At 39.0% G+C, this 15,698-nt stretch overlaps 1 protein-coding gene across 1 annotated transcript in view; it reads right to left on the bottom strand.

The window, feature by feature from the left end:
• CTNNA3 (catenin alpha 3) overlaps positions 1 to 15,698 on the bottom strand; it is a 453,492-nt gene that overhangs the window by 149,262 nt on the left and 288,532 nt on the right. Inside the window, exon 8 of the mRNA XM_062633965.1 lies at positions 11,867 to 11,959. Within this exon, the coding sequence (XP_062489949.1) occupies positions 11,867 to 11,959 (93 nt within the window). The remainder of the gene's footprint in view (positions 1 to 11,866; positions 11,960 to 15,698) is intronic.

The raw sequence follows: 15,698 nt of genomic DNA, 5'->3' as shown, positions 1-15,698 counted from the left end.
GCTTTACAAGGGCACGTATTTTTTTAGGTCATGCTTTGCAAAGAAGGGTTGGACCAGATGATACTTGAGGTTTCTTCCAACCTGGCATTCTATGATTCAGAGATATAATAGAAATATTCCTAGACAAGAAAGTTAAAGCTTACAAATAAATACATACATTCACATTATTTTAGTTTAAAATTTCACAAAAGTGTAGAAGAACTGAAAATGCAGTAAAGTATTCATTATTCACATGTTTGGGTGGATAGTTTATTTTTTGGAGACAGAACACAAAATAGACTGAACACTTAAAAGACTCATTTTTAAATCCATCTGACAGCACCTTCTTTCCAGAACTAATTCACTTGACCTGAAAAGTGAAGAAGACAGCAGATCATGAAATAAACTAGGGCTTTTTGCAGGTCAGATTGCAGGTGCTTGATTCACGTGACATTACCAGTTTCAATTCTTAAGTAATTTCTCTATTTTAAAATGCTGAAACTAAAGTAATGAAAATAAACATTTCTGTTATGCTTTATTGAATACAGTGTCTTTAAATGACCAGGGAACATTTTGGACATGATATTTAAAGGACTTGGGGGTGGATCACACAAATGTCCTAGTTTATTTCAAGGATGAAAAGTGTATTTTTCCACTCAACCAAAACACACTATTCCTTAAACTGTAGTTTTTTAATTAGATACACAAGCAGCATCCAGTATCTTATTTAGGATCAAGAAAATCATAAATATTGGTCAATTACCTGAAACAATTTTAGCTACAGTTTCAATTTTCTAACTAAGCAATTACTTTCTTCTGCCTATGGTTAGTGTATGCAGGGCACAACTAGATTCTACTCACAAAGCACAGACTCTTTCACTAAATTTTAATCAAGCCTTGAGCAATGCGTTCTCAAATGTGAATTTTTATTTCAAGAAGCAAAATCTTGAAATGTAAGGCTCAAATAATCTTTAAAATTCATTGATATATCAATGACAAAATAAAAATACTCATAATACAGTTCTGTTTATAATGTTTAATTTGTTATCTTACACTCAAAACCATAAAAGGAAGTCTTATCTTTAACGTTGCCCCATCCAGAACTGAAGCTCCACTACCTGTGGTTCAGTACAAACATTAAATTGAGAACAAAGTCTCTTGATATAGCAATGCTTTTTAACTTTTTCTGCATTTTCTTAGGTTGCGTAAAAGTTTTATCACAGTATACCGACACTGGTATAAAAATTATCAACACTGCTGATAGCAGAGTTTGCTGATCAAACTCGGATAACCTATATTGTCAACAGCCTAAGTCATATAGCTACAGTATAGCTTTCCAAATATGCTGGCATAAAAGAAACTCTCCATGAGAGTTTACAGTATTGAGACTTGATCATTAAAAGTGTTCAGCATTAAAACCACTTGTGTCTGAATACAACACCCATAATTATCAATTACATTGGCTGCATACTGAAATTCCAATATAAAAATGAAGCTTCCATTCATTGCCTTTCACATCAGTTCAATTTATAGTGTACTGAAAAGTTGAAAGGAGACCGAAGTGATATACTGAGAAATACACATACCTTGTATCTATTTTACACATAAACGTAAACATGAGTTCACATCTAGCTAGAATGTCACGTAACACAGCAAGTTCCAAAGAAATCAGAAAGAAAACTTCGCTTGGACTTATTCTGTTTAAAATAGTAGTGACAGCTTTAGGATGGTAAACTTGAGTTTTTTCTAACTCAGCACAGCAAGTTAGTATCAACAATAATGTACAATCATCTAAGAGACAAAGGAATAGAACCAACTGGCACTATACTTGCTTTTCCTATTCCTTACAAAGCTGCTCTTAATGATTTATTTCCTAACGACTTTTAAATTTGGAATTTAGCAAAGCATAAAGTCAAATTGCCAGATGTATTTTGCATTTACCATTCTGCAAATGTAACACAGAAAATCCACGTGCAGACCACATTACCTCTCTTTGTCTTCTTTGATGACATTTTAACGTTTCCACAAGAAATCATGAAAACAAGAAAGGTAGCCATCTGCTTCCTTGAGTCTGAAGCTACTTCACTAGAAACCATTTAAAAAATCAATTTAAAAACTTGGAAGCTCAGAGATACAAATTGGTTGAAGTTTCTAACATTCAACCTCTTTACGCTTCCATCAGCAGTGTGTTAGAATTTCCTGTCTACATCATCAGCTGCTTCCATAGTGCTGAAGCACCCATGAGGATCCCCATCGCATTTAGAATCAGAGAATCATAGAACAGTTAGGGTTGGAAAGCACCTTAAGACCATCTAGTTCCAATCCCCCTGCCATGGGCAGGGACACCTCCCACTAAACCATGTCACCCAAGGCTCTGTCCAACCTGACCTTGAACACCACCAGGGATAGAGCATTCACAACTTCCTCGGGTAACCCATTCCAGTGCCTCACCACCCTTACAGTAAAGAACTTCTTCCTCATACCCAATCTATACTTTCCCTGTTTAAGTTTTAACCCGTTACCCCTTATCCTAGTTGGAAAAACATCTCAAAATTGGTAAAAAACTGACAGTAGTGATATGCTCAATGCCAGAGAACAAAGTTAAGTCAGATGGAACCATGTATCAATGATTTTAGCTTCTTGCTTCAACAAGAGGAATGTGCTCCCTTGTCAACTTATGCTTTTTATATCTATGACTGCCTGTTATAACTATTTACATTCTCTGCTCTTCAGCGCTGTTTACCCCTTTCTTTCAAAAACCATGCAAAACTACATCTCTTAACAGTAGTAGTATTTTGCTGTCTTGTACTACTCCAAGCTTTCCTACTGTGTGACCACCCTACTCCCCAGACTCAGTAGGTTGGAGGGGTTTTCTTAACCACAACAAGCCTCTAATAATAAAGTTTTATTGCTTTTATTTCCTTCTCTGGCATTCTGCTGCAGGACTGTCACCAACAAAATGTGGCATCTCAGGAAAACTTATAAATTCAGAAAAAAGAAAGAAGTTGAAGAGGTAAAAAAGAAACACCTTTCCAGGAAGAACACTTTGAAGTTTTAGGGGCACAGTGAAAAAGAAATTGTTTATAAAATGTTAATAGCATTTTTGTGTGGTACAAATCTACAGCTAATGCCCTCCAACAACTTTAAGATACTCAATCATTCTCATGTCTTATGTCCACTAACTGCAGGTGGGGCAGGTGAAAGAGAATAAAACAGAACAGTTTCTATATTGTTATAGAAGTTCAGGCTACTCAGTGTTGGTATTTTTATTTAATATTAGAAACTGGAAATTAGTTGAGCATTCTAACAAACAAATGCTGAAAGATGAAAGTTAAGACTAAAAACCCCAAAGCATTTAGTAGTTATTCTCTAATTACTATCATAAAACTGCCAAGCAGCCACAGCCAAAATGAGACTTCCAGAATAATCCAAGTTGCACTTTCGGTTCCCCCCCCCCCCCCCGAGTGTTTACTGGAGAAGTACAAGCCAAAGCAAAAATCTAGCTAACTCCATTTGTGTAAGAGCATAAAGCATTAGGCCTTTCAAGACATTTTGGTGGCCCACAGCTTTAGGATTCCATAATACCCAACCAGCTAAAAATGCCACAGGCTTTACCATCTTTTTAAACCAACATTTTAAACCAAACTTCATTTTCACAAACCAACAAAGGTAACATCCTACAACTATTTAGTCAGTAAATGACTACAGAGGATATGGAAAAGGTTTTCTTCTATCAATTTCAATCCTTGTGAGATACCCAGACAGGAAATTGGAGCACAGCTAGTTATACGCATGTTCCTTATCTGATGAGTGCCTGTCACATTAAGACTGCAGTGTTCTGATGACACAAAGGATCATCATTATCATACTTCTGGACTAGACTAACAACTTCTTCCATGCAATGTCTCCTAAAAGCCAGTAACAACAGCTATCTACTAATGCTAAAAAAAAAAATTAATTTCCAGCACCAAAGATGTGCCACTATCATCTCAACCTGGCACTGCCAGTGGCCTGCTCCAACTTCACCCTCCTTTTCCCTCACTCCTTCCCTTGACCCAGCAAGCATTGTTCATACACCCATGTAACAGACATCAAGCAACTGGCTTTAATCACAGAATGGTTTGGGTTGGAAGGATTTTAAAAAATTATCTTGTTCCTGCCTCCCTGCCATGGGAAGGAGTAACTTCCACTAGAGCAGGTTGCTCAAAGCCCCATCCAGCCTGGTCTCGAACACTTCCCCAGGGATGGGGCAGCCACAACTTCTCTGAGCAACCTGTTCCAGTGCCTCACCACCCTTACAGTAAAGAATTTCTTCCTTGTATCTATCTAAATCTATCCTCTTTCAGTCTAAAGCAATTCCCCCTTGTCTTGTCACTACATGCCCTTGTAAAATGTTCCTCGCCAGCTTTCATTTCTTGAACAAAAACTGACCTTACTTGTTTCCCAGGTTAATTCTCAGCTGCATCAGTATCCTGATTGAGATTGCTGAATAGCTGTTAAGATTGCTATTGTTGGTCACAAGGAGGAAGGCAAATAGACTGAAAGTAGAGAGGGAGATCAAGTCTCTAGCAGCACTGATGATGTATACCAGATTAAACTGGCTGAAGAACAGAGATGTAAGAGAAAGAATTAAACATAGGATTGCTCCAGCAGACTGCCATAGCTATTAAGGTTAATGGAAATTTCTTTATGAACTTCAGCAGCACTGGGTGTGGGCTTAGCCAACATGGTGAAAACCTACATGGAAAATGTATTGTTTCACCAAAGTATTTTTCCTTTAGTTTTAAAAATATTATTATTAAAGCATGATATGCACTTTTAATTAATCTCTCAATTCAAAGGTTGAGGATGGTACTTACGAAGATGTCTGATACTACTAGAGATACTAACATCTGTTTTCCCTCTTTTAAAACAAATGGTAGAGAACTCACTGATTTACCATATTCTCCCCCATAACTTACACCCTTGCAAAAGACTACTGTATTTGAAGAAAATGGTATTAAAACAGACAAAAGGAGATGCCACACAGATGATTCAACCAAGAAGATGAAACAATGAAATAACTGGTTATTAAAGTGATAGTGGTCAAGACTTTTTCCAAGACTAATACGAAACTTCTTCAGTGTCTCCTACCATTTAACCAGAGCAAATAACAAAATTATTGATTTTATCTCAAGAAAAATAAATAGGAAACACAAAATGTGCTTCAAAAATCCACTGGATCATAATATATAATTAAACTCCAATATCTGAAAAATTTAACACATCAAAAGATGCTGCCCACTTATTAGATATCAAGCCTCATTTTTGTGAATGAGAATATTCAGGTCTGTTCAATACAGTACCTACTTTCTAGAAAATAACACAGAAGCAAATAATATCCATCTATCTGTATCAGCTAAACAACTTAAGTGTAAATCAAAATATAGCTCAAAGGAAAGACTAAACTCCCTGTTCATTTTTATAAAGGAAACATGCACTGATAAATGTTTAATTTTGAGTATAAGATTTTGTAGGATATTCACATTTAAAGCTTGAGAAAAACTTACAGGAAGCATAAGAAAATTATGATCATAGTTTTAACAACAAAAAAAATAAAAACGCAGAGAACATGCAAGCTGTGCTTGGAAATTAGAGCTGCTCGGTTGAATATTCATATGCATGGGTCACACTGATGTAACTGTTAACCTGCTGAAGGCTTCCATGTTATTTTGGACCAAATTATAGGTGTAATCAATGTACTTTGGAAAAGGATGGGTTACAACCGGCTTATGGATTGGAGATGCCTTTTCTGGATCGCTTCTACAGCCACATATAAAAACACACTATACAAAGAACATCTCAGTTCCTCAGCTCATGGTTCCAAGCTATTTCTGAATTTACTGAAAAACAGAAACCGTTTTATATGATTCTAAAAACACACAACAGGCTTAATAGTATCTGCTAGAGAGATAGGAAAGGAAGCACCACAACAGTTCTGAAATTACTATAACTGAAAGAAAGGCAGGCTGCAGAGGCCAGTTTTTTGCAAGGCATCTTGGTGGTTTTTGCCTTTCTCCTCACTGCAGGTACATGTGCCAATAGAGAAGCAGATCTGTAACACCCAAAACAACAGTCAATTCCAGACAGTGATTCTGGCACTGATCATCAGGTGAATTATGCTGGACAAACCAAATACAAAATTTGTTAAAGACAGCTGGCAGATCAGTATTTGAATGATTTCAAAACATGAAGTGTAAAAATATATTCCCACTGATCAGCTCAGCATCTTGCTTATCATCTGAATACCGGTCCACGTTACTTGAACTACCACACTGACTTATTTCAAACTCACACAGCCAAAAATTCAGCCTCTGTATTTAGTGACAGCAATATTAAAAATAACTACCAGCATATTAAGTTCCAAGCAGCAAGAAAAGATGGCACTGCAAATTAGAGCTGTATCTTCCACAAATGTGACAAGTGACACAGGTCAATATGTACCACGAATTGTCTGTTCCAGCAGGGTTTTATAGCAGTACTAGCTGTTTTCAGAGGCAGGTATGAACAGGACTTTTGACTATTGGCCACGTATAAACTCCATTTTGGGAATCAGCCATTTTGTTAAGAATTTACTAACAGCCAGTTTTGTAGCATGCTATTACTGAATGGTGTTAAAATTACATAATCCAAGCAATTATTTAAAAGATGACAGATAAGCTTGCCTAAAAATGACATTTTTTATTTGGATTGTGAGAGTGCTGAAAACTGCACTGAGATAGGATGCTTACCAGAAGCTTTTGCATACATTCAACATTCTTAGTCAAAGAATTCTGTGGGAAAGGTGAGAGCACCCATTTAAAAAGCAACAATTCTGTGTTCTATGTAATTTCTGTATTAAATTCCGTATTGAAAAAATGACATCTTAGCAAAACAAACCCAGCAAAGCCAGACATCCAAAACAGGTCCTAATGCACTGCAAACCAAAATAATAATCAGCCTGACTTAGAGTAGAATACTAACAAGGCTGTTTTCAGGAAAGAAGCAAGCAAAAGTATGACCAGAACATCTATGTTTCGTCCCCAAGACTTTTTCAAGTGAGGGAGGATGAGTCTATACATATATTTTTATATTCTGAAATTTGAACAGAAGCGCTGGAAGTTTCTGAGACATCCTTAAAGAGTGGGAACACACCAAAACCCCTTGTGTCCTTTCCAAACCTCTCACAAAGACAAATAGGAGTCTCATAAAACCCCCACGTAGTTCTGTAGGAGTTCATGAGTGAAATCACAATTTTGGTTCCCCTGCATTGAGAACAATGGAACTATGAAGCAGTTTCTTACATTTTGATCACTGAATTTAGTAGCCTAAATAGAAAATGGACTCTTCTAACAGAACATTTATGAAGATTAGCAAATCATAGGGTCCAATGAAGTCAGTCCATGTGTCCTTACTAACTGAAGTTGCAGTGAAACAGCAAATGGTTTTCTCTAGAGGCAGTTTAGTTGCATAAGCACAGAATATCTTTTTTTGTTGTTTTTAATCATGTTTTTCAATATTTATAACATAATTATCTCATTTAAAAACTTGACAGAAATCTGGTGTGAAGTATTCCCAGAAGTTTTTTCAAGATCTCAAAACTAAGTCTGCTGTCATGTGTCATCACTACAAGTTGCAAGTCTAACCTCAACCGTTCTGCATTTCTCACTGCCTTTTAAATATTCACAGAATTATAAATTTAGTTAGATCCTGATTACATTTTTATTATTTTCTTACAGCTTTTTCCTACTAGAAGCATTATAGGAATAGGGCTAACAAACTTATGCCTCCATTTCCAAATACACCAATTTAACTTCTTGCAGCACAATATTTTGCTAATGCGTGAGAGGAACTGTAGGTGCAGATGTACGAGGTAAACAAGTGTAGGAGGGAAAGGGCACTAAGTTAATTACAGAAGATATTTTAACCGAAGGAGAAACAGGATAAAGGAGAAATCACACACACTTAGATATCCAGTTGCTCAGTAATATGCACAGATAAGAGTAAAGTCTACGATTGTCACAAAGATTGCTGACAATGAACATTTTATTCTTTGTCAGTAAAAAGTTCTGAACAAGCAGTGCAGGGCAAAAATGCTGCCATAAGTACCAAACCTTGCCTACAACTGGGCACACCACTGCAGAACAATCTTATGAGTAGAGACATCAAGATAGAGACACCAAGAGAACTAACACATCCATTACAACTACAAAACAAATAAAACCATATCAAATCTCAAATATTTGTTTCCAAACTAAGACACTCCACATAAACCAGTGAAGACATGTTAGAAGCATGTAATTTGCTTTTAAAATAACATCTTCCCATTCATATTTTTCCTCAATAACTAGTCACCATGAAAAAAACACTTGCCTCTACAGATGTTACACCAGCACGTGAAAGAACACAGAACCATATGTTCCATGGTTCTTAGAAGAAACATGCCCTTAAATAGAGTGCAAAAGACCAAGAGGAAGCCAGCTTCCATCTAAGCAACAGTAAGTAGTTCACTACAAATTCTATATTTGCTCACAGAAGTTGTAGATGCCCCATCCCTGGAAGTGTTCAAGGCCAGGCCGGATGGGACTTTGATCATGCTGAACTAGTGGAAGGTGTCCCTGCCCATGGCAGCAGGGTTGTAACTAGGTGATATTTAAGGTCCCTTACAATGTACTCAGATGCCCTCGAGCTGTGTAGCTGATGCTCTGTTGTTAAAGGTTCACTCACCTCCTCTACTTCCAAATGGTTTCTTCAGAACGGTGTAGGCTGTGGTTGGCAAAAAAAAATGGCTTAAATTATGAACTCTTACAGACAACAGGCAACTGGGTAGGGAAAGAGGAATGCTTGAACTCTCAAGCTCAAGCCTGGTACTACCCAGCTGCAACTGGTATGTGCTGGTTTTAAATTCTATTAACATCTCAACTGAACAAAGATGACATCCTGAATCATACAACTAATAAAGAGATATAAAAGACACATGAAAAACAACAAGGTGCTTGGTGACAGCCATCATGGCTTCATTAAGGGGAAATACTGCCTGACCAATTTGGTGGCCTTCCATGGTGGGGCTACAGAACTGATGGACAGGGGTAAAGCAGCTGATGTCATCTACCTGGACTTGTGCAAAGCATTCGACACTGTCGCACATGACATCCTTGTCTCTAAATTGGAGAGACATCAACTTGATAGGTGGACCACTCAGTGGATAAAGAACTGGCTGGATGGCCGCACACAAAGAGTTGTGGTCAATGGCTCAATGTCCGGCTGGAGACCCGTAACGAATGGTGTCCCTCAGGGAACGGTGCTGGGACTGGTATTGTTCAACATCTTTGTCGCTGACATGGACAGCGGGATTGAGTGTGCCCTCAGCAAGTTTGCCAATGACACCAAGCTGTGTGGTTCAGTTGCACGCTGGAGGGAAGGAATGCCATCCAGAGGGACCTCGACATGCTTGTAAGATGGGCTAATGCCAACCTTATGAAGTTTAACTATGCCAAGTGCAAGGTCCTACACCTGGGTCGGAGCAATCCCAGGCACAGCTACAGGTTGGGCAGAGAAGAGATTCAGAGCAGCCCTGTGGAGGAAGACTTGGGGGTGTTGGTCGATGAGAAAATGAACATGAGCTGGCTTCAGTGTGCACTTGCAGCCCAGAAAGCCAACTGTATCCTGGGCTGCATCAAAAGGAGTGTGACCAGCAGGTCGAAGGAGGTGATCCTGCCCCTCTACTCTGCTCTTGTGAGACCTCACCTGGAGTATGGTGTGCAGTTCTGGTGTCCTCAACATAAAAAGGACATGGAGCTGTTGGAACAAGTCCAGAGAAGGGCCACAAGGATGATCAGGGGACTGGAGCACCTTCTGTATGAAGACAGGCTGAGAAAGTTGGGACTGTTCAGCCTGGAGAAGAGAAGGCTGTGCGGAGACCTCATAGCAGCCTCCCAGTATCTGAAGGGGGGCTATAGGGATGGCCCGGAGGGACTCTTCATTAGGGACTGTAGTGATAGGACAAGGGGTAACAGGTTAAAACTTAAACAGGGGAAGTTTAGATTGGTTATAAGGAAGAAATTCTTTCCTGTTAGGGTGGTGAGGCACTGGAATGGGTTGCCCAGGGAGGTTGTGAATGCTCCATCCCTGGTGGTGTTCAAGACCAGGTTGGACGAGGCCTTGGGTGATATGGTTTAGTGTGAGTTGTCCCTGCCTGTGGCAGGGGGGCTGGAACTAGATGATCTTAAGGTCCTTTCCAACCCTAACTATTCTATGATTCTATGACTCTATGATCTCCTGTCCCCAGACAGAGTTCCCGGGAGACACGGGGGATAGCTCCTCCTAACGTGTGTCACCCCAACTGCCACACAAGCAGTCCTTTTATAGCCACTGGGCATACATACATATTCATGAGGCTACGTATGGATTACATCATTTTCCAGAGAGTTCCTCACATGCGTACAGAATTGTGGTGGTGGTCTCTGAGGGTCGTTTACTTCCTCCAACAATCTTCATCACTTCTGGCAGCCTTTGAAGTATGTGCAGTAGATGCTCATACCAGTTTAATTGGTTCGTTAGCACCAGAGACATAATAATCCTCCTATCCTCCTACTTATCAGTTAGTTTAACTGTAGCCCATTCTGGACACCTGCAGTTCCCAGATACTCCTTATCCTGTGTCCTGTTCTTCAGGACTTTTTTTTTCTTAAAACTATGACAACTATAACGATTTATCTTGTGAGAATTCTCAGTATGTTCTCTAGCTGCACTCTATATTTTTTCTATGTATCATGCACCTCAGTAATTTTCCACTGCTACTGTTACAAAGCCTTCAAACTTAACATTACTTAAAACTAATTCTAAAGATTTCTATATTCCATTTTGTGATTTTGTGCCCCCCTCCTTTGTCTCAATGTGAACCACATTAATAACCACTTTTATAACATAAAGTTATAAAAAAAGACACTGAAACTGGACATTTCAAGAGAGAACACTGATCTGTGATATTTTCAGAATACCGCATTTCCTTGATTAAGGTTTCTCTTCCCCTCTTCCCCCCCCAGTCTTGCATTTACTCAACAAGCATAAAATGGACCTCTCCAGCTTATAATTGTATATATTACTAATATTTGCTCTTCACCTCCTATTTCAACTACATTTAGCCTGCAAACACACAAAAGGATAAGAATATTTAGGCCACTGTGTAAACAACAGTATTCTTCAAAGAACTAATGATCTTGAAATTATGCAGTCTCAAGTCTGAAACACTCAAATCAGATTCACACAAATCATTAAAATCTTTGCTCTGAACAGATGTTAACTACAGAAGTTTTTACATCTCTGTGATTCTAAACGTTACAAATACAGTGAAGACACATTTTATAATGTATTAAGTATCAAAAATTTATTTGTATCTGTGTTGTTTTTCATTCATTTGCTTAAGACATGATTTTGAATCAATAATGAGAAGAATTCATAATAACATTCACATACACAAAATCCAAATCAAATGGTGATAATATTTCACCTTAAAGGTCAAAATATGTTGCTTTCTAAGTGTAAAAATACTCCCAATTTGCCTATGATGGTACACTGTTCATTCAATCAGGTGTATTTCAGAAACACAGCAGCATGTTTCTTCAATTGACATTCCTACAGCTTTTTAAAACTCCCCAAATCATTTACAATTCCTATGTTGACCACTAATAAAAAATAAACAAATGAACTGAGTATTTGCCCTTGATTTATCATTTGGTCCCCATTTACTCACTAAGCTGTGTGAATGGAATGTGAAGTTAGGCTGAAGGAGCATGACTACCTATGCTGTGTGACAAAAATACAGTGTATGCTCAGGGCACTGTAATGGGAATTAATTGAAAAAGCCATACCTGTGGACATAAAGTCTCGATGTGATTAGCTGCCATTTGGACAATTTTCATTCCATCTTCATTTGTTGATAACGAACAAGCAAGATTAGCAACCTTAAATAAACAAACAGTTTTGTAAGTATTCATCCCCACACTCTGAAACTTGCCAAAAACACACAGTTTATGCACAAATAAAAGGGTTCTCTGTCAATCTCAGCAGGTGATCAGGCTAACAGCTCTTCCACCCAAAAGACAATCCAAGCAGTCATAAGCATGGTCGCCACCATCAGTACACTCACTGTCAGTATTTTCCTCCCCAGCTCCTGAAAATATCTCCTTAATGCAAACCCAAAACACAATAATCCAAATAAATCAAGTGGGAAGAGTCAAATGGGAATGTACATGTCCTGACATCTCTTTCAAAGCTGTAATGTTACTACTAAGGATAAGAAGCTGTTTCATCACTACTAAAGGTCCATAACCTATAAGGAAATTCATGCCCTAGCTGTAAGAAGATCTATCACCTAACTTTCCTTAAAGTATCATGTACATCTTGGAACATTCCTCAAATAGCAAAAATCCTTTATTACACTACAGTCTCTCCCTTAAGCATTGTAAGCTCCATCACATTTCTTTCATATCCTCCAAGAGAGTTACTAGCTTTCTTTAAAGGAACCTGAAGTCCAAGTATACTTCAACTTCAAAAATATTTAAAATTTTCAAATGAAGAGCCAGTGATTGCTCTCAGTCTGAAAATCATTCTCTTTCTGAAGAGCAGTGTTTGTCAGGACTGGTCTGATTGAAATCAGCCCCAACATAACTTTAAAACAAAAACATTTTTCAACTTTTTTTTTTTAACCACATGAGAAAGCTTATTTGTTCACCTTGTACTACTCAGTACAGCAGACCTATTTGTAATCATTCTCTTCAACCATTTCCAAGATACTATGAAAGCAGTAACACAGCTCTTCCTTGAAAACATTAACAACAGTGAACAAACCAGGATTTTTAACAACATGAATTAATACACTAATTAAGGTGCAGTGGGAAGAGCAAAACTTTGAACTGAGCCTGTAAGTGTAGTGTCTACAGTAGACAAAATACTCCATTAGCCTGATGTTTTTTTAGATTATTTGATGCCCATTTTGAAGAGTAAGACCTGTGCATACTAGATGCAATCAATAATTAGGAAAAAAAAAAAAAGAAAGAGAAACAACCCCCAGCTAACCATATTCCTCTATTCCTCTCACACATTACAACATTATATGGAGTGCGCATGTATATCTAGGGGAGTGCACAACTGGAAAAGCTTTTATCTGAAAATGTGTGCATTAACTTCTCCAATTCCTACTCTTTATCTAACAATCAAACGTAAAAGGGAGTAGTATATAGAGACTGTTTGAGATATATCATCTATGAACAAGCTTGCACAATTCTCAAAAATTCTTGAGATGGAAGGCTTTATACCTTCACTACGATCACACAAATGCACTCACACTATGTATCATAATGTCCTCTCCCTGATTGGAAGGTACATGCATTAAGAAACCCTCAGTTTCTTTCATCCTCAGATTTCCAGATGCTTTCCACTGGACATAACAAGGCTAAAGGGAAAAAAACATGTAGGAAAAAAAAAATAATCTTGGAGGTCCACCAGCTGCTCTCAGTGGATCTCCAGTAAGGTGTGCCAAGAAAGATTCTTCAGAAAGGCATGATAATTTGCAGCAGCCAACGCCCTAAAGCCATATATGGCTGGAGGTGATGAAGATAATGTAATATCCTTTCTGTAGGCAAAAGAAAAATGCTCCTAAACCATTAAGGGCCTCAGGACAAGTGGAAATTCACCTGCAAAGTGAATCTGCCTCTTCACTGTCAGAGGAACAAGAGGTGTTACCATATTCATTCTGCTGAAAAGAAAGAGGAAAGCACAATACTGTTGGTAAGAGTCCTTCAGGGAGGCATTCCAACCGTGACTCAAGGATGCATGAGAGTGGTTTAAGAATGAGCTGAGGTTCAGAGTTAACTCCAAGGTGAGAACATGTGCAAAGCCAAATGCAAAGTGAGATTTTTAGAGAGGAAGAATAAAAGCACTACATTGCCTCACCACCTGTTTCATTCTCAGGTAAGAACAGCTTTATTGGTCTAGTATTGTGTCATGGTTTAAGTCCAGTCAGTAACTCAGAACCACATAGCTCACTCTCTCACTCCCCCCCCCCCCTTCCTACCCCTGCTCCCAGAGGGATGGGGAGGAGAATCAAAAGAATGTAACTCCCATGGGTTGACGTAAGAACAGCCCAGTAACTAAGGTACAACACAAAACCACTACTGCTACCAGCAATAATAATAATGATAAGGGAAATCACAAGGGAAAAGAATACAACCGCTCACCACTCTCCAACCAATACCCAGCCTAACCCTTCCGGGTAACTGCCCCCAGTTTATATACTGGGATAGACGTGCCGTGGTATGGAATACCTCTTTGGTCAGTTTGGGTCAGGTGTCCTGTCTCTGCTTTCTCCCAGCTTTCCTTCCTCCCTGGCAGAGCATGAGACTCAGAAAGTCCTTGGTCAGAGTAAACATGACTTAGCGACAACTAAAAACATCAATGTTATTAGCACTGTTCCCAGTCTGAAAGTCAAAACACAGCACTGCACCAGCTACTAAGAAGGAGAAAAATGGCTGCTACTGCTGGACCCAGGACATACTGTTTGCCCACACTGCAAAATAAGGATTAAATGAACCCCGAGGGATTTTTTTTTTCAGTCAACTTTACTGCACTAACACCCAAAAATGAGTATTTTCTTGGGAATAGTCAGCCAACTACCTAAATTTCTCTTATATACATTGTACAAAACGAAGTAACACGTTATTAGGACATGGAACTGTTAAAGGACACGGAACTGTTAAATGACATGGACATGTTAGAGGATATGGAATTGGTGGAACAAGTCCAGAGGAGGGCCACAAGGATGATCAGGGGACTGGACCACCTCCCGTATGAAGACAGGCTGAGAAAGCCAGGGCTGTGTTTCAGCCTGGAGAAGAGAAGGCTGTGTGGAGAACTCATAGCAGCCTTCCAGTCTCTGAAGGGGGGCTATAGGGATGATGGGGAGGGACTCTTCATTAGGGACTGTAGTGATAGGACAAGGGGTAACAGGTTAAAACTTAAACAGGGGAAGTTTAGATTGGTTATAAGGAAGAAATTCTTTCCTGTTAGGGTGGTGAGGCACTGGAATGGGTTGCCTAGGGAGGCTGTGAATGCTCCATCCCTGGCAGTGTTCAAGGCCAGGTTGGACAGAGCCTTGGGTGGCATGGCTTAGTGTGAGTTGTACCTGCCCATGGCAGGGGGTGGTTAGAACTAGATGATCTTAAGGTATTTTCCAACCCTAACTATTCTATGATTAAGATGTGTTGCTCCTCGCTCCACCAAGAAGTGCTTAGTATCTTCCCCATTTTTTTCTGGACTCCTAACTCAATTATACTATAAATCACTTCTGTTTTCCCTTCTTGGTGAAGGCTTCCTATTCTTCATAGCTAAAACTTATTGCCAAGGAAACCCAAACACTACCCCAGTATGGCCAAGTCCATCACTAAACCATGTCAATGAGGGTCTCGTCTGCATGGTTTTTGAACACTTCCCTGGCCATGTAATAAAGATCAGAACCAAGCACAAGTACTTTTTTCTCTTGAGAACTCTAATCAGATACACTGTAAGCTTAATGTTGTCATGCTTTAAGCCCAGCCACGTAGCTCGCTCTCTCACTCCCCCCACCCTTCCTATCCCCCGCTCCCAGAGGGATGGGGAGGAGAGTCAAAAGAATGTAAGTCCAACAGGATGAGATAAGAACAGTCC

Source organism: Pezoporus occidentalis, unplaced genomic scaffold, assembly GCF_034315485.1.
Source record: "Pezoporus occidentalis ecotype Australia unplaced genomic scaffold, CSIRO_AGI_Poc_V1 ctg41, whole genome shotgun sequence".
NCBI lineage: Eukaryota > Metazoa > Chordata > Aves > Psittaciformes > Psittacidae > Pezoporus > Pezoporus occidentalis.
Note: the sequence above shows the minus strand (reverse complement) of the source record. Positions and strands in the feature narration are given on the sequence as shown.